At 39.4% G+C, this 23,461-nt stretch overlaps 1 protein-coding gene across 1 annotated transcript in view; it reads right to left on the reverse strand.

Annotated features, from left to right (window-relative positions):
• Nucleotides 1-14,331: 14,331 nt before the first annotated feature.
• The window catches only part of LOC142493880 (cytochrome P450 2K1-like), a 119,194-nt gene continuing 110,064 nt past the window's right edge, over nucleotides 14,332-23,461 (reverse strand). Inside the window, exon 9 of the mRNA XM_075598575.1 lies at nucleotides 14,332-14,513. Within this exon, the coding sequence (XP_075454690.1) occupies nucleotides 14,332-14,513 (182 nt within the window). The remainder of the gene's footprint in view (nucleotides 14,514-23,461) is intronic.

Below are 23,461 nucleotides of genomic sequence, written 5' to 3' on the forward strand. Positions count from 1 at the left end.
CACCTGAGTTTCTAGACAGTATTGCTGTATTGCAGACAACGCTAAAAATCCGAGCGCTAACATATCGAAAACAGCACGGAAAAAAAGAAAACAGACCGCGTCTGGCCACGGTTATCAGAGTGGCAAGGCTTCGGCTGATTTAGAATAAAGGCTGTCGCAGCTGTAAGCAACACCACTATGTTGCCTTGTTTGAGTACCACAGAAATTAGAAGGGCAAGTAGGAGTTAAGGGGACAGATGTACCAGAACGGCGAATCCTCACTGTACTTCCCCGCTTTATGAGCGGCCTCCAGGCATCTCCATGAAGGCTTTTCTGGAAAATTCAAATGGAATTTCTTGACCAACCTTGCCGCATGAATCCGATGACTAGGAACCCACGATCTCTCCTCAGGTCCGAATCCCTTCAAATGAACGAGATAATGTAAGGAGCCACGAGAGAATTTAGAATCCATGATAGATTGAATCTCATATTCGGGCTGACCCTGTACCAGAATGAAAGTGGTGGGGAGAACAGGAATGGAATGGGCATTCTGGATCACAGGTTTGAGCAAGGATACGTGAAAAACTGAGGGAATTCTCATGGATGAAGGTAAGGATAAGCAATAAGCTACTGGGTTGATTTTTTTCAGAAATAGAAAACGGACCGAGGAATCTAGGAGCAAATTTCATAGATGGAACCTTAAGCCTGATATTTTTAGAAGACAAGGAAGTGGGGACACTGGGGTGCTACCTAAACGTGCAAATAAAATATAACAGGGCGTGAGATACGCAGTTATATGATAATGGGTGAACAGCGTGAGAGGCCGAAAGTATTAGAAATTATACTGGCCCAAACTGTCGCTGCTACTCAGCTGAAGGAGAACCTTCCCTGGATACTCGAATGAAAGATGTACACAAGATAACAGCGAGCGCACATAAGCAACAGAATGATAATAATGATAATGAGTTAGATGGTGATAAAACAAATTAAATGTTAGAATAGGGTGTTGAAAAAGAATCATATAAATATACACTCACATGGCCAAATGTGAGTGACAGTCACTTCTGTTGCAGAGTACAGTATGATTGTCTCTGATATCGTCACTGCTGTACTCACGACTCTTGAACGTCAAATCTTCTTCCTGGGATGATAAAATCAGTGTGGATACTCCTGTAGACTGTGTCTGCAAATCTTCTAGGGTCTCCTCACTGCAAAATTCCTCCGATGGTACCTCAGAGAGAAGGTGAGAGTGGCAAGAATTGATCCCAAACAACCAAATAATAAATAACTGATAGGGAATATGAGTATGAATTAAAATATTATATTAATCTCTCACACGGGCATGTCTGAGTGCCCTTGTAGAAAGAATTTTGCAGACAATCTTTGATGCTTGTGCCTCGTGTTTCATCCAATGGTAACTCAGACAAATAAGTAGAACCAGTGGGGGTTGGTCCCAGAACAAAATACCGGGAAATTACTTGGTAAGGATAAAGAAAATATATATAATCACTCACATGGGCTTATGTGAGTGCTCTCAGATAACAGGTACTTGACTCCAGATATGTTAGTTCATTCGCAGCTCCTCTTAATCATATAGTGGAAGGCAATGTGAGATTGGTAAAAGGGGTAACAACTTTATTGGACATAAGATTAAGAACAGAATAAAATATAAATAAGTGGTGTGACTTACACTAAAAAGCAAATAAGTCCTGTAACTGAGATGCTGTCCGCTCCTGCTTAGAGTTGTTATTCTCTCCGCGTCCGGAGGTCTGAAGCAGGGGTCTTCCAGCAAATGACTGAAGAGAATGAAAGTTCTTTAACATCTTGAACAACGCGTTCGGATAACAATCCTTCCTCAGGTTCATAAAAGTGTGGGTTCCGGTTCCTTAATATACAGGAAGAAATCAATACTGATCTCCTGCAGCTGCTATCACCCGCCCATTGAGTGCGTGCTGCAACCAAACAATAACAATGACATGTGCATTTTTTTCAAAACACTACATGCCGCCATTGCTCCCCTACTCCCCTACTCCCCTACTCCCCTACTCCCCGTGTTCATGATGCAACATATAAATGAATCCCTAATGGTGTCTAAGCTGGTATACTGACTACAAACATATATATATATATACAGAAGAAACACACAGCGCAAATCTAAACAGTTGGTACCTGAGGATAATGATATTCTCACCACTATAAAAAGCCAATAAAATGGGAGGGGGGGGTTACGTACCCTGGTTCACCTCTAACCCTACACACTGCAGCTGTTTAGGTCTGCGGCTCCACACTTGCCGCCTGGAAGATCTGGAGGAGAATGACCTACAGTAAGCGCAAGTGAGATAAGGAATAGAGAAAACACAAAAAAGAATCATAGGGCAGTATATCTATATAGAGTGGATAATAGGCTGGTAAGATATGCGCTTACACTGATTAGATAAATATAAGCCTGTAATCCTCTCAGGGACTCACGAACGTAGCTTGTGGATGGCTTGTCTGTAAACTGCTGGGACTTCAGGAACTGCTCCCTGCTGGCAATCTGCTGCTGCTGTTTCAGGTGCTCTTCATCATAGACACTCGTATCTCGCTGTGGAAGAATCTCACAGGGGGGGGGAGGAGGGAGGGGAAAAAAACGGAAGGGGACAAATATGTGTAAAATCGTTTTTAATCTAAAAATGGAGACTAGTTAAAATCTAGGTAATCAACTCACACTTTGTGAGAAAAATATAAGCAGTAGAGAGTGTTTTGCGAGTCTCTCACACTCGTGTAGAAATGCCGGTTACCAGTCCTCTCTACAGTGTCTCTGAGTTCCGCACCACGTGATCGTGATTGGCCGATCATGAGTCGCAAGTTCATCTTTCACAATCTCAGACAATCCCTGCCAGAAGGCAGCAGACAATGATTCTCCGTTCCAATCTGTCTCAGCGGCAATAGTCCTAAATCCGAGTGCATATCGAGCAGCAACAGAGCGGTTACCCTGAGAAATTACAAATAAAGCAGAAGCTGCAGAAACCTTTCGACCTGGTGTATCAAACACCCTGCGGAACTCCTTGGTAAAGGCTCCAATGCTTTGAGTGAGGTCGAATCTTCGCTCCCAGATGGGAGAAGCCAAGGCAAGAGCATCATCAATGAGGAGAGAGATTATGTAAACTACCTTGGAATGGGAGGAAGAAAAGCGGAAAGTATTAATCTCAAACTCAATGAAACATTGGTTAAGGAAACCCCGGCACTCGTGAGGGTTACCCTCATACCGATTGGGCGTAGGAAGACTTGGCTCAGACATAGCGGCAGGCAGGAGAGGGGTACTAGGGTCTCTAGGTATGGAATCCGTCCGTGACCCTTGTATATGGAGGGACAAGGTTCTTAAGTCCTCCTGGAGGTCTCACAGATTTTGATCATTAGATTCCCATTTAGTTTCAAGACTCGACAGGGCGTTGGCGTGTGTGCTCAGGACTCTTCCTACCTCAGCGGGGTCGAAGATTGTTTGGCAACCATGGGGCTGAGGTAGGGAATTATATAGAATTCCGACCACAACTGCGAGGGCACGTCTAGAGTGTAGGATTGTCTTGCAGGCTGGATCAGGATTATAGAGGTCAACGTAAATGAGATCATTGCCATGTCCAGGAGTGTAGAGTAGCAGATCGTTGGGGTATGTAGCCGGAGTCAGGATTTGAGAGAGTAGAGTAGTCGTAATGCCAAAGCCAGGGTCAGTGCAGGAGAGAGCAGTGTCGTCGTATTCCAATACCAGGGTCAGTGCAGGAGAGAGGCGAGGCCGAGAGGTGAAGACAGAAGCCCGACGGGGAAACTACGCACCGCGCATGCGCAGCGCAAGAAGCCCTGAGGAACGGGAGAGAGAGGTTGACAGGGTCCACGCTGTACCCGCGCTGTACCTGCACGCCACACGTAAGTACCACCGCTAGGTTGCCATGTTTGAGTACCACAGAGATTAGAAGTGCAAGTAAGGGTTAAGGGGACAGATGTACCAGAACGGCGAATCCTCACAATCCCGCTGTCTCAATTCCCCCTCTAAAACCTGGCCACACACAGACATAATTACAGCTGCACACAATACTCCCGCAACCGTTACCCATACAACCCCCTCACACACAATACCCATAATAATAATGCCCCATCAATACACGCACTAATTCCACACACAATAATATCCCCACACTATAGTAACACACCGACAATATAATTTCCCCCCACAATACACACAATAAAATACCCTCCACAATACAATAACACCCTGTAACAAACTTCCCCTAGTCTGTTCAATAATTAGTTTCATATGCAAATAGGAAGTGTCAAATAGTTCATTGTCCAGCTCATTAATACATTTCAACAGGCTTAGGATAATCACTTCTACCACAAGGTCGACAAAGATAAAAACAAAATACTATTAAACAGAAATACAAAAACAAGACTTTCTTAAATGTATTCTATTACTTGCCTCCTGACTCTTCCCTGCCTGAGACCAGAAAGAGGCCCCCTGTGTTATCAGAAGCTTGTCAATAGTATATCCTGAGATTGGCTACAGGTGCTTGCCCTCTGCCTTTATTACTGTAGCTGCCTGTCTTTTGAGCATTGGATTTTCCAGGAGTCAGGCAGCATGCCTGACAACCCTTTGTTTGTACTGCTGGTTTGTAAGTGATTGGTCTATAAACCCCATCACACCCCCCCACAATATAATATCCCCCTAAATATAGACAATTTAATGCTCCCCCATAATACACATAACAAAATATCATCCCACAAACACACAATATATTACTCCCCCCACAATCCCACAGTACACTACTCCCCCACAATACACACAGTATAATATAATACGCCCCCACCCCCAATTCACACAATACCCCCTCACAATCATACCCCCTCCACACAAAATGCAAACAACAATAATACACACACACACTTACCTGGTAAAGTTGGTAAAGTTGGGCCCAGCTTCCGGCACACAACTGTGGGAGAGGGGAGGCAAGAGAGAGGCCCGCAGCAACATGGGAGAACTGGGGCCCGGTGACAGAAGCCTAGCAGCGAGAAGGAGAAGTTGGGCCTGACCTCTGGCATGGCCCAACTTCCATCTCCAACAGGCTGGGCCTGCCACAGCCACCTGGCCCAGGACAAGCTCTCATCTGCTGTTGACAGCCCTGCTTCTGACTAATCTGTCTTTCTCAATGTTATTTTTGTGCCGCCCTCTGTTTCCCTACTGTCTTCAAGGCTCCACATATCTCCCCACAGAGCCAGCTCTGATCAGTGAGGTAGGCTGCCCTAATATGAACACATCAATATATGGACATATCCATATTAAGGCATCCACGTCACTGACCAAACCAGATTCTTTTGGAGAGATACACGGAGATGCAGGGAGATAGGGAAACACGGAGACAGCAGGGAGATGGAGACAGAGGCAGGAAGGCACGAAGAGAGCAGGGAGACTGAGAGAGAGGCCGGGGGGCATGGAGACAGCAGGGAGATTGTGAGGAGTAGGGGAGTGCGTCCCTTGTGGCGCGTTCCCTCCTCGCTTACCTATAGTACTGCAGCGGCAGCTGACGAAGATTCGCCCCCCGCTGATGTGCGCATCACCGTTCCTGTTACAGAGCGTGCGTGCACCCGCTCCTTCTATGCATGGTCACTGAGCATAGCTCCGCCCCCTCGGGACGTGCCGCACCTCCGCTGTGCGCAGTGCACGCGCATCACGGCATGCAACGAGCCCCAGCTACGTGTCAAGCTTTGCTATGAGCCATTGTCTCTTGTAGCTTATCCTGGCATCTGCAGAGGCCCCGCCTCCGCTCCCTCCCCTACTGGTTCCTGTCTGCTATATAAGACTGCCTCTTCCTGACATACTTTGCTGAACATAGACTTTGTGTAGCTTTGTGTGTGCCTGGCTTGTCCAGCCCTGTCTTGCTTTGTTTTCTACAGTTACCTCTCGTGTACCGACCTGGCTTTGCATTTGGATTCTCTCTGGCTCTTTACCCCTGGCTTACGGATAATGACTATGTGTAACTCTCCTACCCTTGGAACCTGGCGAATATTGGATTAATACACAGATAACGTTGGGGAAACGTCGTGACGTCATTACGCTGACGCATGTGCGATGTGTGGTCTGGAGTAACGGCAGCTCCCAATGGTACACGGAGCTTTTAGGCAGCAGGCTGCAGGAGATTCAACGCGATCAGGTTGTATTGCGCCCTGTCGGGACCCACTCTAAATGATTACTTTTCAGGGATTTGCCATTTGTCTCCGGTAGTGTGCCTTACCCGGTTTACATCAGTTTCATGCGGGTATCTCTACGTATAGAGTTTATTCACACAGTCTCTGCTGGGTGCACTTATACACCGCTGGTTCCGTTTCCCGCTCCCATCTATTTGAATGTTCAATCTTGTAGCAGGGACTCATTCAACTCTGGGTTTTGTGGCTTGAGCCGTGGGCTTTGCTGTGATTATTTGTCAGCTGTGACCCTATTGAGTTGGTCTCAGATAAGCCTAGTATTACATACAGGGGTTACCCAAATTGGAACTATCTACTTATTGTGACCCTATGGAACTGATCTAAGGATCCTAATTAATTATCATATTTAGCGGCTACCCACATAGGCCATATAAGGTGTAATTTAACACCACAATACCCATCTCCTCTGGGCTCACCTGCAGCATCCAGTATGCAGCTTAATATATAGCGTTTATTACATGACAGCTATTTGGAACATTTATTGTTCATCCAGTACCGTTACCCAACACATTTGGGGATTTTATGTATGCATTTCTATGCATTTTTATAGTGTTTCGTCGGTTTTTATTATAGATTATTAAAGGTTTGTTATTTTTCATTTAGTAGTGTGACCCTTTTTGGTTGAGTATCCTATACTAGGATTTGGCTATTCATTGCCTTACATTTCTAGTGACATTACGTTCATTGTGTCACCTTCCTTGAGTGCAATCATAGGGGGCAGCTATAATCTTTTGATTATTTGGGTGTTCTCTTGTGAATATTGGATTAACCCTTTTTCTTCATACCCAGACCCAGCAACGCTACAAACCACCTACTGGGCCCGCCTTTGCTACTGTGGGTGTGTGGCACTGTCCTTCCCACCTCAGTACCGGGGTAAGGTCTTGTCTGTGGGCTCGCACAAGCGTGACAGAGATGGAGAGAGTTGCATGGAGGCACAGAGATAGCAAGGAGATGATAAAGAGAAATGGAGGAATGGAGATACCAGGAAGATGGAGAGAAAGGCAGGGAGGCACGTAAACAGCATGGAGATGGAGAGAGAGGCAGGGAGGCATAGTGACAACAGGGAGAGGCATGAAGAGAGAGTCAGGAAGGCAAAGAGAGAGCAGGGATTGGTGTGGAGAGTGGTTAGTTCTCTTTAGTTTTAATTCCCAATAATTCATATTGGTATGCAATATCGGCACATATTGTTTTACCGGTAGTGCGGACCTAACCAGCCTACTTTCAGCACTGCTTATGCCAATAATCAAATCTCTGACAGTCCATGAAATATCGTAAACTGAATGTGTATAACTTTTGTTCATTTAATGAAACCATTTATCACTATATATATGTTTTTTTTGTGTCTGTCTTCTTGTCTAACAAAATAATTGTATTTAATTGTAGTTGTTCCCAAACTGACTGAAAAGAATTGTGATGCCCCCTTAAGTGTAGGCCAGTATTTAACTTAAAAAAAATGATGATGATGGATGATGGATGATGGATGATGATGATGAGGAGTAGATGCCCCCGGCTGTCATTATGTAAGTTTTTTTAATCATTGTAACATTGCCGGAAGAAGAGATTTGTGTATCTCGAAAGCTCGCACAAATAAAAGCATTGCGTTAGCCACAGAACGGTATTGTCTATTTATTTATTTTTTGATTATTGAAGCTCGGCTAACACGGTACTGATACCTTTATACATATATACATACAGAGCTGAAATTAATGGGTTCAGCTCCCTGCTTTAAACCTGTAATAATTTTATATATATATATATATATAAAATTATTACCTGTAATAATTTTATATATATATATATATATAAAATTATTACAGGTTTAAAGCAGGGAGCTGAACCCATTAATTTCAGCTCTGGATCCCCCTGTTTGCAAGATACTTACCTCCATAAGAAATTCTGAGTGAGCATTTTTTTGTCTATTTTTGTGTGGCATGATGATGGACAATCTCCTGTGGAGTAAGATTTGCACTTGAATTATTAATGTAACATACCTATATATGGGTAAGTGGAAGGATGATGTCATCTGGTCCGACATGGAGCTGGAGGTAAATTTGGTTCTATGGCGGCGTTACATAGATGACATAATTTTCATAAGGAGAGGCACCCCTTGTGAACTGGAACTGTTCAAACTACATCTAAATGGGAACGATAGAAATTTAAAATTCACATTTAAAGAAAGTAAGAATTGCATTGTGTTCTTGGACCTTCAGTTGTATATTGAAAATAACATTCTTCAGACCAAAACTTACTACAAACCAGTACAAGCGAACAATTATCTCCTGGCCAGCAGTCATCATAATCCCAACTGGATTAAGAATATCCCTAAAGGACAGCTGGTCAGGATCAAACGAAATTGTTCAGATCCTTTGGTTTTTGATGCACAGGCACAAAATCTAAAACAAAGGTTCATTGATCGAGACTATAATAGACATCTGCTTGATAGAGCTGTTGATACAGTAAGAGCTATGACGAGATCTGATTTATTGGGATATAAACAAAAGGAGAAGAATGATGGCAAGTCAGACACAGTTGCATTTATTACACAGTATAATTCTTTAGCACCACAAATAATCAAAACATTTGGAAAATACTGGGGTCTTTTGAGGCAGGATGAGATCCTTAAATGTCATCTGAAAGAGAAACCAGAAATATATTTTAGAAGAGCAAACAATCTAAAAATGAAACTATCACCCAGTTGTCCCTTTAGTGGAAAGTTATTCAAAACAAGAGAGGTAATAAAAGGTTATTTTCCTTGTGCTAAATGCACAGCCTGTCAGTATAGTATTAAGACAAATAAATTCATATCTTGTGTGACAAAGAAAGAATATCCAATTAGAACATTAATCAATTGTCATAGCCAGTTTGTAATTTATCTTTTGGAATGCCCGTGTGGCCTACAATACGTGGGCCGCACGGGCAGAACTCTACAGAGAAGATTAGGGGAACACATTTACAACATCAAAAGGGGATTTGAATCTCGCAATGTGTCACTCCACTTCAAATTAAAACATGCTCTGAGTCCAATAGGATTGAAATGCCATGCCATCGAGTGTCGTAATTTCTGTAAACGAGGAGGAGATAAAATTAAACATATCTCCCAAAGAGAATCCTTTTGGATTTTTGAGTTGAAAACACTCAGTCCACAAGGGTTAAATGTGGAATTTGACCTTTCAGCCTTTCTTAAACAATAAATAATAAATAACTGTCAAATACATTTTGAATAACATGGAATATGGACAATGGAATTGTGACAAAGTGAAAGGAGAGTGCGCACTAATTAAACAATACCACACACGTGAAGTGATAAATACAGTGATAAATAAAAATGTATAATACAGTACGTGACCTAAAAATATATAGGTTGGATGGAGCGTCTGCAGCTGTGGTGCCGGGGATGGCTCAAAGCACCCCCTAGAATATCAGACAAGAGAAGAAAGAAACACAGCGCACAACACTCATAGTGCATTAAAAATTATATTATAACAATAAATCCATAGGGTAAGTATTGTGCGTACATCAATGTATTAATAAATAGGCATGTTAGGGGTAAGTTACCCATACACCAACTCAGTTGACCGGATCAGATGTCGTCAGCAGGATGTGAAGCTGTTTCGTGACACCAGGTTCCAAACAGTTCGGATGGGAGGGTATCTTTGGATCAGCAGTATATACAGTGGTTTTAATATTGTCCAGCGTCCGCAGCTCACAAAGGAGAAAACCGGATCTATCCACTGTTACACACGATGCTCTCTCTGTACTCTGTACTCCGTCGCGGCACTTCCGGGTTATGACGTCATCACTCTACTGCACTCTTTCTTCCCTGATGAAGAAACCTTTAAGGTTTCTTTCTTCTCTTGTCGGACAATGGAATTATCTGCCGACAAGAATTGCACTCTTTAGATTGCCATAGAAGCCATAGTCCATCAAGAGTTATTGTTAAAGCCTGCTTTCTCAAAAGTAAATTTTCTCAAAAGTAAAATTTTTCATATATGTATATATAATAATCACTTAATATTTATCATTTATATCTTGATAAAAAAATTTTCTTTAATTCAGCAATATTGCAAAAATTTAAAATCAATTCACATTATTAGCGCTTATATAAGTATTTCATAAATGCCAATACTTAATTTTATATAGATATATCGATCCAGCTAATTCCCATCCTCTATAGGTGCCTTTCCAATATCTATGTATTTTAATCTATGTTGTTAAATTCTAAAAAATCAATGTTGTTAAAAATCAATGTTTTTAAATGAAAATGTTTATAGTAATTCAATCCCATTGCCAAGCAAATATGATTGCTGTAAAATGATGATGTATAAGCAAATGAATATTGTCTGGTACACTTATGTTTGGTCGCTAGCATTTAAATATTTAAATATTTGAAACTATAAACATATTCATTGTATGCAACACGACCTAACATTCAAGTGACAATAATCCTTAGTAGTCGCATTTATGAAAGTGTAGCAATTGCATTCGTAATAATTGTATAAACTGATATTTGTCATTATATTACCTTTGTGTAATTGTTCTATCCATTTAGGATATCTAAGTAGGTTACAGCCGTTTCCAATGAATTCAATGATGGTAATTGAATGAACTGGGGGTATAAATAGGAGTACACATCCATGTAGCATCTATCCCTGGCAAAGAAACCCACTAAGAGGAGTTTCAAAACGCGTTGGAGGGTTTTTGGACTAGCAGAGACACCGTAGCAGATACCGGAAGTGACATCAGCGGAGGAGCCGATCGTTGAGACTCTGGTAGCGTTTGACTCCGAGCACGAAAGACGGATCCCCTCGAGCAGCTGACGGGTGTCATTCCACAGCGAGCGGTGTCCACAGACTATAAAGATACCAAAAACCAATGCACATGTCCTAGCCACCTTTGGTGAGTAGGATTCCAATTTTTCTAAAAGGCGGAGCAAGTTTTATTCATCAAGTGCAGCCGCATTTAGTCGTTTTTAAATTATATATGCTGTCTTATATTTTGTATTTGTGTCATATTAAATTGCTCTGTTTATATATCATCCCTATTGTAGTGTTCTATATGTTTTGTCTCCCGTTTTCTAAGGTCATCATTCCTAAGAAGAGATTTTGTCCTCACTCGTTCCCCATCCCATAGGGCACCCCTTGCCTCAGCGCCACAAGAAGTTCTCTATCCCTATATTAATGTAACAAGTTGATTATCATAAGAGATGGCCATCCAGTCTGTTAAGACCCCAGTTTCACCGTTTCATCATATGATACAATAACTCTTGTGATCAGTGGGGGCAATTTCTTTTATGGGAGGGATGAAGTCTTTGCCGGCACCTCCTGTATAAGCAGTGGGCCAGTGAAGGTATTTTTGCTGAGAGAAGAAATTAAATCTTTAAGAGCTTCAGTTTCTTAAAAATTTAAGAATAGTAAAGGGACAACACTTACTTGCACAATGATGATTTAGAGCAGCTCTACCTATGTAGCTAGATCCTGACTTGGCACTGATTTGATGCAGTGTTGAAAGCTTTTAGCACCCTAAAGACCCCTCTCCAGGCCCTTCTCAGACCTCATACATGTTATAGGCTGGAGTGTTAAGGGGTAGAAATGTGATTACGGAGAGCTTTGCCCCGTTCTCTGCAACTGAGCACCAGCCAGATGGACCCACATCACGACTGCCCGGTCAAGCACTTTCACCTATTTGTAAGTCCTGGTGGGGCGTGTATAGGTTGTACATGTGGTGCAGCCTGCCTCTTTCCTCACAATGAATAACCCTCCTTATGGGCCCAAAGTTGAAGCGCCGCATTACGGCAGCCTCCATTCACCACCAGACCCCATGTGAGTACCTAGCAGGCCTCGTTTACATGACTAACAGTGCCTGGTTCTGTGAGCTTCCTCCAAGATATTACCTGCAGGATGGGGCGTGTCTCCCAGCGAAGGTATGAGACCTTTTATAAGCACATTATAGCATTTAGCAGCTGGATGGGTCCAGATTAGGTGGTTCTCACTGGAGCTACAAGACACAAGACTTTTATATGTCTTTGTTGGCCGCATCATGACTCCCAGGCACGCCCCTCTGAGGTCCCAGGTGTAAAGCAGCAGTACAAGCAATTTCCTACATGTGTGTTTTTTTTTTTTTTTATAAATCAGTTCTGTACTATGAGAAAATACTTTTGGCATTTAAATTTTAAAAAAAAGTTTCAAAGACATTTTTAATGTTTCTGATGTAGGTATAATTTCCAAAGTGACAGCCCCTTCCCTTTCTGATAGGCTCATGCTCTTGAGACCTGCCCTCTCTCTAGCAGTGCTCCAATAGTATCTAGTAACTGCCCAGTCAATCATATTCCAGAACCTACATTGTCCAAAATGCTGCTAAGAACTGAATTAAATAGCCCCGAGCAAGCAATTGATTACAGGAGAACAGATCGATCTGCATCTTAGCTAATCACTTGTCAGTGTGCAGATTGTATTGATGCACATATTGAATGGCAAAAATATATATATATTTTTTTTTTAAACACCAGCTTGAACTGCAGTTTTAATTTCCATATTTTTTCTTGTTAAAATATTAAGTTTGAAAGTGAAAGCTGTGGGTGATTTGAACCTGATCCTTCAGCCCTATTAGTTTTGATTAAAACCTGTATGGCTAATCTCCTGTCCAAATTAGGAGTGTTGGTATTTACTGTATGCAGTTAGTCAGTATCAGCCTGCAGTAAGTTACTGTGCTTCATGCTGATAAATAATAATAATAATAATAATAAATAATAATAATTATTATTATAATAATAATAGTGTGTTGTAAGCTACAGTGCCCACTTGTTACTGACCACAAATATCCAAAAGTTGAAACTAATCTACGTACAATAAAATGTTTAATAAAAGAATAAGAATTAAACAAAATATTTGAAGCTATTTACAATGTATTACTCAGCTATTATTTACATGGTACAGTATAAAAAATTAAGCTCATTGGGATCTATGACCATGGCTTCTTGAAGATGTATAAATGCACACCCAACTTTGTTTAATTTTTGCCTTGTCACATATCTGTTAGCAATAGATATTTAAACCCCAATAGACCTTGTGGAGTTTATTCACATGGAATAAAAGCAGACATTTGATGACCCAGATGTAATAGAAACTCTTCTTATTGATCTGTGTAGCCACTCCTTTTTAATACTATGAAGGGAAAATTAGGCAAAAATGCTCATTACATTGAAACATATTCAAAATATCTCCTACTCTCAATCTTAGGGTAGGATTGGGCTTGATAAATAAACCTCAGTGTTTTGTAATCCAGGAGGGCTCCGAGTATACGGCGGGTTCCATTCCAGCGCCCGCCGTATAGTGAAAATCGCCGGAAAGTGAATCCGGCAATTTTCAGTTATGCGCATGCGCAACTGGCATTTTTCGCGACTTAGGATCCAACATGGTGGCCCCCTTCTCAGTGCCACCATATCGGCGGACCGTCGAAAAGCGGAGTGCCGAGAAGCGGGGCCCTGATGTACCATACTGTATTATAAGAAGAAATAATCAAATAAAGATATAGTTCATTATTTTTTTATTTTTAAATCACAGCATAACATACCATGCTCAGTACTTGATTAATAGTAGATACATATTATTTGGTCATTCCAGTTTGTTAATGCACAGAGAAATAAAGAAATAGTTCGACATTCTTAAATAATTCGACATTCTTAAATAATTATATCGTTTTTGTTTGTGTTCATTTAGGTATATCCACAGAAGTTCATTAAATCTGGGCTACTAACTTGACGTTATCTAAATAGGTAACGTCTGTTAGTGTCCCTGAGTATAAAGGCTATTCTCAGAGCCAGAAGCTATTCTAGCCATCTCTTACCTACCAGGCAATGAGTGCATAATCTAGGGGTGCCTTATGACCCTACTGTATTTCTTTGGGTTTTCTGCTTTGTTGTTGAGGGAACGCCTATTTTGCATATCATTAGCACAAACGTCCATTATAATAATGCAGGGGCTCATTATGACTGAAAAGAGCTCTTAACATATTGTTATTGAGCTCTGAAGATCCCTGTTAGCACTTAACGATATATTAACTGAAGTAAATGTATTGGTAAGTATTTACAGTAACAGACTTGAGGATCCACCCCATTGTTGTCTCCTAAACATGGGGTATGGCGCAGATCATATGTGGTAATGGTTTGGTTGAAACTCCAATTCCTGAGTTTAGATTCACATCAGTGACACCAGAAGGTGGGCGGAATGTGAATTTCTGCAGTAGATTTGTGAAAAAGATGAAAACCTCCATTCTTGCAAGAGTCTCCCCAGCACAAACTCTAGGACCTGCAAAACAAAACACACAGCAGCGCTTATCAATCCAATAAAGGAATGCATCTTAAACGTATTAGGCAGTCAATATGGTAAATATTAAGTAGAGCTTGGTATGTGTTTAATTAGAGTTGATAGATCCCTAAACCTTCCTGAGCTTCTATTTTGTTTGTCTCCTTGGTGGGAGATGAGAAAATACACCAGTTGTAGAACTAAGCAAATTATGAGACGGATAAATGGTATAATTTAAGTAGCAGAATACTATAGGAAGAAAGCATTCTCTAATTTGGTTACGATAGTTTACAAGAATGCCTTTCTGCAAGTAGCAGTGTATGTCTACAGCTCTTGAAAATATCAAGTCAACTAGGCAATACTAGTACTACAATACTTCAAGCAATTTTAAAACATCTAACCCTTAAAACCCACAGAAAAGCAATACTGCAAGAATGAGCTCTTCTGTTTCTATTAATGATTGGAATAAGAAACACAAATTCACCTGTTTAAGAACTGTGACTCTCGTCAAAGGGGTATAAAGAAATGGATATTGTGGCGTTCCAAGTTAATAGAGATGCTAATCATTATTTTATTATGCGACATGTTAATATTTAAAATAGGTGTGCACTCTAATGAAGTCCTGCCAAACATGAACAAGATGTAACCTATTTATTTTTTAGCTTTCTTTTATTGTTTTGCAGGTTAATACAGAGATGAAGGACGGGGGGAGGGAAAGATTACAAAAATAAAAAGGAAGGCGATGGGGTAGCATTTGGGGCACTATGTACAGTAGGGGAAAGACACCTCCTGTGGTGCTGAGGAATGGTTTGGATGTGGTTGTAGACAAAAGTTCCTTTCTGGACGGATTCCCTCAGAAAAAAGAGAAAAAACAAGCATACACACTACAATAGTGCATTACCTAGGGACAACTAGGATATTAAGGGAGCAAAATTTAATACATGTAAAAATACAATAAAATGCAATGAATTACACTAAAAATACAATGAAATGACACTAAAAAATACTATCTGTGCCTTTGCATAGGAACCAGATGTCTTGAGATTTGCTCCTCTTTGGTGTAAAATTGGAAACCTACTCACCAAAAGTGACTAGGACATAAGCGTTATTGAATTGGTCTTGTCAACAGGTGAAACCGAAGCTGTAGGTGAGAATACGCCAGTGAACGGAAGAGGATCCCCTTCTTTGTTCGGGAGTCTGCTAGCTGCTGCCTGCTTGCTGCTTTCTCCCAGAATTCGGCCGATCCGCTCCTCCTGTGACGTCACCAGCTTGTGCTTCTCAGCTACGGTGTCCCTGTGATGCCAAAAGACCTCCTACGTGTTTCGAAACTCCAAATAGTGGGTTTCTTCCTCAGGGATAGTTACTGCATGTGTCCATACTCATATATATACACCCATTCCTTAATTTATGGAAATTGTTAACTGCAGAGTCTCATGATTGGTGTTAGATGTGAATGAACCATCTGAGTGACAATACATTAGTGCATAATACATACATAGCAATATAACATTATAGATTTGTATTCAATTTAGCAAATAAACAAATCAATGAAATAAGCAAATAAGCAAATTAATGAAAAGAGCAAATTAATAAAATAATAATAAAAAAGAGCCAATTAATCAAAGGCAATTGAGCAAGTCAATGAAAAGCAATTAAGCAAATAGATGAAAAGCAATTAAGCAAATAAATAAAATGCAACAGCAATCTATATAGGCTTTGGTTGTGATTCTGTGAATTACAGAAAAATGATCTTCCTTAATAGTGTTTAACCATATAATTAGTCACTACACATAAGCCAATATATAGATGGATATGTCTTGCATAAAATTAAATAAAATTAAATGCTAGAGTGAGATTATAAATAACAATTTCAATACAGTGATGTTAGTTTTCACAGATCTTAAATAACAAACATGATCAGCTAAATACAATTGAACTAATTGCTGATTTATATATGAGAGACTATGTATCATGAAGGAACTTTAGGACATTATTCTTATAGTTAAAGAGTGAACTAATCAATTAATATATATTTAAAGAGTGAAATAATCAATTATTATATATAAAGTGAAGGTAATGTTATTTTTTATAATTAATAATATATAAAAGTGACCCTAAACTACGTATTTGTTGATACTTAATATAATATAATATTAAAGTGTACTAAGTGTACACTTTAATATTATATTAAGTATCAACAAATACGTAGTTTAGGGTCACTTTTATATATTATTAATTATAAAAAATAACATTACCTTCACTTTATATATAATAATTGATTATTTCACTCTTTAAATATATATTAATTGATTAGTTCACTCTTTAACTATAAGAATAATGTCCTAAAGTTCCTTCATGATACATAGTCTCTCATATATAAATCAGCAAATAGTTCAATTGTATTTAGCTGATCATGTTTGTTATTTAAGATCTGTGAAAACTAACATCACTGTATTGAAATTGTTATTTATAATCTCACTCTAGCATTTAATTTTATTTAATTTTATGCAAGACATATCCATCTATATATTGGCTTATGTGTAGTGACTAATTATATGGTTAAACACTATTAAGGAAGATCATTTTTTCTGTAATTCACAGAATCACAACCAAAGCCTATATAGATTGCTGTTGCATTTTATTTATTTGCTTAATTGCTTTTTATCTATTTGCTTAATTGCTTTTCATTGACTTGCTCAATTGCCTTTGATTAATTTGCTCTTTTTTATTAATTTTTTAATTAATTTGCTATTTTCATTAATTTGCTTATATGCTTATTTCATTGATTTGCTTATTTGCTAAATTGAATACAAATCTATAATGTTATATTGCTATGTATGTATTATGCACTAATGTATTGTCACTCAGATGGTTCATTCACATCTAACACCAATCATGAGACTCTGCAGTTAACAATTACCATAAATTAAGGAATGGGTGTATATATATGAGTATGGACACATGCAGTAACTATCCCTGAGGAAGAAACCCACTATTTGGAGTTTCGAAACGCGTAGGAGGTCTTTTGGCATCACAGGGACACCGTAGCTGAGAAGCACAAGCTGGTGATGTCACAGGAGGAGCGGATCGGCCGAATTCGGGGAGAAAGCAGCAAGCAGGCAGCAGCTAGCAGACTCCCGAACAAAGAAGGGGATCCTCTTCCGTTCACTGACGTATTCTCACCTACAGCTTGCGGTTTCACCTGTTGACAAGACCAATTCAATAACGCTTATGTCCTAGTCACTTTTGGTGAGTAGGTTTCCAATTTTACACCAAAGAGGAGCAAATCTCAAGACATCTGGTTCCTATGCAAAGGCACAGATAGTATTTTTTAGTGTACAGTAATTTCATTGTATTTTTAGTGTAATTCATTGCATTTTATTGTATTTTTACATGTATTAAATTTTGCTCCCTTAATATCCTAGTTGTCCCTGGGTAATGCACTACTGTAGTGTGTATGCTTGTTTTTTCTCTTTTTCTGAGGGAATCCGTCCAGAAAGGAACTTTTGTCTACAACCACATCCAAACCATTCCTCAGCGCCACAGGAGGTGTCTTTCCCCTACAAATACCAAATCTGGGAAGGAGATTCCAGATTCACTTCTTTGGGCAGCTCCAGGACTACCTTCGGACTTTATATCACAGGTTTTTGTAAATCAGTGTTTGCATGAGCGCTTTTTGTACACCTTTATTTTCACCAATTTGGGGCACTATGCATACATTTGCTCATCATACTCTTAGACATAGTTACATAGTAGATGAGGTTGAAAAAAGTCCATCAAGTTCAACCTATGCTAAATTTAGACAGCAGATACTTTATCCTATATCTATACTTACTGTATTTTGATCCAGAGGAAGGCAAACAAAAAACCTCAGTGAAATATCATCCAATGATATCTCAGAAGGGGAAAAATAAAGTCCTTCTTTACTCCAAGAATTGGCAATCAGATTACTCCCTTGATCAACATCCTTCCCATGTTTACTTATTTGGTATATCCCTGAATACCTTTCCTTTCTAAAAAAAAAAGATGTCCAATCTTTTTCTGAACAAATCAATTGTATCTGCCATCACAGTCTCCAAAGGTGATTTATTCCACATTTTAACTGCCCTTACTGTAAAGAACCCTTTACTTTGTTGCTTGTGAAATCTCCTTTCCAATCTTAAGGGATGGCCCGAGTCCTTTGTACTGCCCTTGGGATGAATAGTTCTTTTGATAGCTCCTTGTACTGTCCCCGAATATATTTGCATATAGTTATTATTGCCCCTCTTAGACGCCTCTTTTCTTTTTTTTGTAACTTAAAACTTTTATTTTCAATCAGCAATGATACAATGTTATATCCATATAATACGGTACAATTTTCAGCATCCAATGCACTATATCCAGAACGCATTTAGTACAAGTAGTTGTACTCACATATAAACACAAAAAACTTGAGGGGGAGAGGGTGAAGTGAAGTTGGGGGGATTCCCCCAATTTATCCCCATTTAATTTGTAAATCACCTGTTTATTCTTGCTTCCCAAATTCATAACCTTACATTCACCTGTATTACACCTCATCAGTTACATAGTTAGATAGCAGATGGGGTTCAAAAAAGACATATATCCATCAAATTCAATCTATGCTAAATTTAAACGACAGATACTTTATCCTATATTTGTATTTACAGTATTTTGATCCAGAGGAAGGCAAATAAAAAAAATCCAGTGAAACATCATACAGTAATATGCAGTCTCATTTAGGGAAAATTTAATTCCTTCTTGACTCCAAATATTGACAATCAGATTTTTCCTGGATCAACATCTTTCCAATGTTGACCTTTTTGGTATATCCCTGTATACCTTTCCTTTCTAAAAAGATGCCCAACGTTTTTATGAAGATATCTATTGTATCTGCCATCACAGTCTCCACTATTAAGTCCTTCTCCATCAAGGATTAATTATTCTTGCTTCCCAAATGCATAACCTTACATGAATCTGTATTAAACCTCAGAAGAAGGAAGAGATCGATGCTGCAGCCACTCGAGAGGGACAGAGACTCACCAGGGTGATTAAAAACAGGAGCATTTATTTAAACTACATGAAGGGAACACTCAGGACAATACAAGAATGTGAGAACATCCTCCCACGTTTTTCGGGCCTAGCCTGCCCTTTCTCAAGGAGTATTACGTTACAGTGGGAGGGAGCTATTTAAAGCTTGTTAGTAGATGTGAAACACCTGAACAAATTAATGAATATAAAATAACAATTGCAAAGGATAAAAACAGATTAACATAAGAGACATTAAAATGGATATCAATACAAGGATATAAAATATGTAAAAATATGTAAAATGTAAATAGATATACTTTTAAGTGAATAAAGTCATGATGAAATTCAAGATATATCAACGCCAGGGATTAATTATATCATAGAATAACAAATGTTAGCATATTGAGTATCCCAACATCAAAATTATATAACACAAAGAGTGTTAATTCCTAGCGGATATATAATTATATCAGGATATTGTTATGTTAGTCTTATGAATTATCCTTATATGAACACATCTGTATAATCAACTTAAACCATATAAATCATTATATAATATATACCTAACTTTCATAGAGAACTAGATACCATATTATGGAACATCCAATACATTCTCATATGTATTATATAAAGCATGAATATAATAACAGAATAAAGATGTAGTATATGGTTATTTAATGTAAATGCATGAGAGGGGACAGGAGGGGGGAGGGAGAAGGGGGAAAAGGAAGGGGAGGGGAAGGGGAGAGGAGGGAGAGGGGAAGGGAAGGGGGGGGAGGAAAGGAGGGGAGGGGAGAAGGGGAGGGGAAGGGGAAAAAAAAGAAAAGCACAATACTAGAATGGAATTCCAGAAAATCTTTTAGGTCCCATTCTGTATTGAGACCCTTTGGAATGATTGTGTCAATAGTGAAAATCCAAAAAGCTTCTCTTTGATATAAGATTTTTGAAATGTCTCCTCCACGTATACTGTCCCGGCCAGCTTTATTCTAAAGCTTGCCGGGATGAAACCGGGGCTTTTCCTCCGATTTAAACAGAGTTTCCCGCAGTTTCCCGCGCGGTGGCCGCTTCACAAGATAAGCGCTAATGGCGCTTATCATTTCAAAGCGCCCGAGGCGCGGGAAACCGGCCGAAAATGGCCGAAAACAGCCGCGCACCGTCCGCGGGTTTAAAAATCCCCGCGGTGGCTCTCGGCTTAGATTAACGCTGGCCGCCACTGTATGTGTTTTAATGCGTTCAAAGGCAATACATTTAAAGTTTTTTAGACTTCCATATTGGCAGTCTTTAAAGTGACTGGAGACTGGATGAGTATTATCCATATTTTTTTATATGTCTCATGTGTTCTATCATCCCTATTTTGAATGCTCTATTAGTAAGTCCCAAGTATCTTTTATTGCACCCACATGTGATCATATAGATCACATGATCAGAGTTGCAACTAATGAAGGAGAGGATTCTAAACTTTTTGTTATTTTCACTATTGCTAAAGGTATTAGATTTTTGAACATATTGGTAGATTTTGCATTTTTCACATGGGAAGCAACCTCAAAGGTTGGGGAACAAAGTATATTTATTAGCATCATTTTTATTTGTAGAGACCACATTTGGTGAAACCATGTTTCCTAAGGTTTGGGCCTTTTTAAATACAAATTTTGGATCCATAGCAGCCATATCTTTCAAAAGTACATCAGTATTTAAAATCTTCCAATGTTTCTTAATTATGGACTTAATATTAATTGACTGTGTACTAAATTGCGTGATGAAAAATGGTGATTCAGAAATATCTGATTTTGAATCATGACTATTTTTAATCTATTTAACACGAGAAAAAGTAGAGAGATCTGTATTAATCAATTGATCTCTAGGTATATCTCTTGCTCGAATAAAGGCCTGATGTAAATTACCAGAGTCATAACCCCTTCTGTGAGCTCTTGAGAGCTGATATCATAGTCTTCCAGAGTGGAACAATTCCTACGAAGACACAGGAATTATCTATATTGCAGACCTTTAATAAGATTGCGATTGTGGCAACTGGACGCATGTAGCAAGGTATTACGAGATTGTTGTTTCCTATATATTTTGGTATATACTTGCATGTCCAAACCGACATAAAGGCACAAGTCTGAGAAATTGATGTGGTGTTGGTGATAGTGATGTGTAAAGGTGAGATTATAACTGTTGGTGTTAAAATAAGAAAACAAGTTATCTAATTCAGTGATAGTGCCAGATCAGACAATGATGAGATCATCAATGTACCGGTGGTAAGTGACTATGTGTTGTCGATAGGGGTTTCTATCTCCAAACACATGGATCTCCTCCCACCAACCCATGAATAGGTTGGCTTAGGAAGGGGCAAATGATGACCCCATTGCTGTACCACGTGTCTGGAGATAGAAACCCCCATCAAACCCCCATAAAACATAAAGTAGTTGTGAGTGAGGAGGAACCGGATGCCATCCAGCAGAAAGGCAATCTGTGCGGGAGAGAGGGTAGCATCCGATTTGAGGAAGTGTTGTGCAGCAGTGAGTCCGTGATGGTGAGAAAAACTGATATAATTATATATCCGCTAGGAATTAACACTCTTTGTGTTATATAATTTGGATGTTGACAAAAAATATATCTATGGCGCTCTGCACTAGTAATATACCATATATATTATATAAATAAATTTATACAACCAGTGTCGTGGATATTCTCCCTTTGGTATAGATGCTCCACACGTGGTGGGTACACATGTAAGGAAAGAAAATCAAAACATAGTGTAATACTGTTATACACACATATAAACATGCAACATGAGACAGACGCTGAGAACAACAGGTGACAAATTACAAACACATTTAATAAGGTATATCATTAAAAATACATAAAAATACATAAAAACATATATAAGGATCTGGTAGGATACTCCAACTCAAGTGGGGGTTCCTGCTTACCGAATGTAAGAAGGTATCAGGCAGTGGATATTGTTAAAGAGTATCCCCTCTTGTGGATGGCTGCTGCTGTAACAAACTCCTGGGCTCACACGTGGAGTCTCCTGCGTGGATAGTGCCGGGTCCTTCAGCCTGTGGCATCCGCCTCTGTACGCCGTGGACACGTGATGCTGGCGTGTAGGCTGGCCGCTGTAGACGCCTCCTGCCTGGCCGCTGAAAGCGCGCCAACCGGAGCAGATTCAAATGCAGATGGATTTGCGCCAAGAAACAGCAGTCCGCAGGTAGCAGCTATCGATTCCAAGGGGGACAATAATCACCACTAAGTGTGGGAGACCTCACAGAACCACCCTACGCGTTTCGAAAGTAAAACTTTCTTCCTCAGGGGTAAACGTGATATAAAAAAGTAGTCCCTGTATGTCCCGGTATATAAAGTCCCGTATTAAAGGTGCAGTACACCATTGTGAACTTGATCATGCGCAGATGGATGCGCTGGGACTCTCAGCGTCACAAACATAACATAGACACAAGACAAAAATGAAAAATGACAATAAACAATTATTATTAAGTAATATATTACACAAAAGTATATTATTAGTACATACATCATTTTGGAACCATAGGATACAATAAAACATTATCACTATATAACATGATAAAACTGAAGGTGGATAAAGCTGTTAGACCACATAAGTAATAGTATATGTGGCCAAACCACAATTATGCGAGAAGTATATTGAGCAGAATGTGACTTAGTGTAAACCAAATTGATTGGCTAATATAATAGGTGACTAAGGGGTGAAATGTGCCCCGTGATGTGTTAAAATATTTGGTGTGCCAATATGTGTAAAAATATATGTAAATGTATATAGGTGTGGCATATACTATAGGGGGAGTGATGTGTGAATATATAATAATATACACTAATGTGTATAAAGATGTGAGTGTATATATAATGATGTGTGAGACAATAATAATATACTATATAAAATACAG

The sequence above is a fragment of the Ascaphus truei genome, chromosome 4 (assembly GCF_040206685.1).
Source record: "Ascaphus truei isolate aAscTru1 chromosome 4, aAscTru1.hap1, whole genome shotgun sequence".
In the NCBI taxonomy this organism is placed as follows: Eukaryota; Metazoa; Chordata; class Amphibia; order Anura; family Ascaphidae; genus Ascaphus; species Ascaphus truei.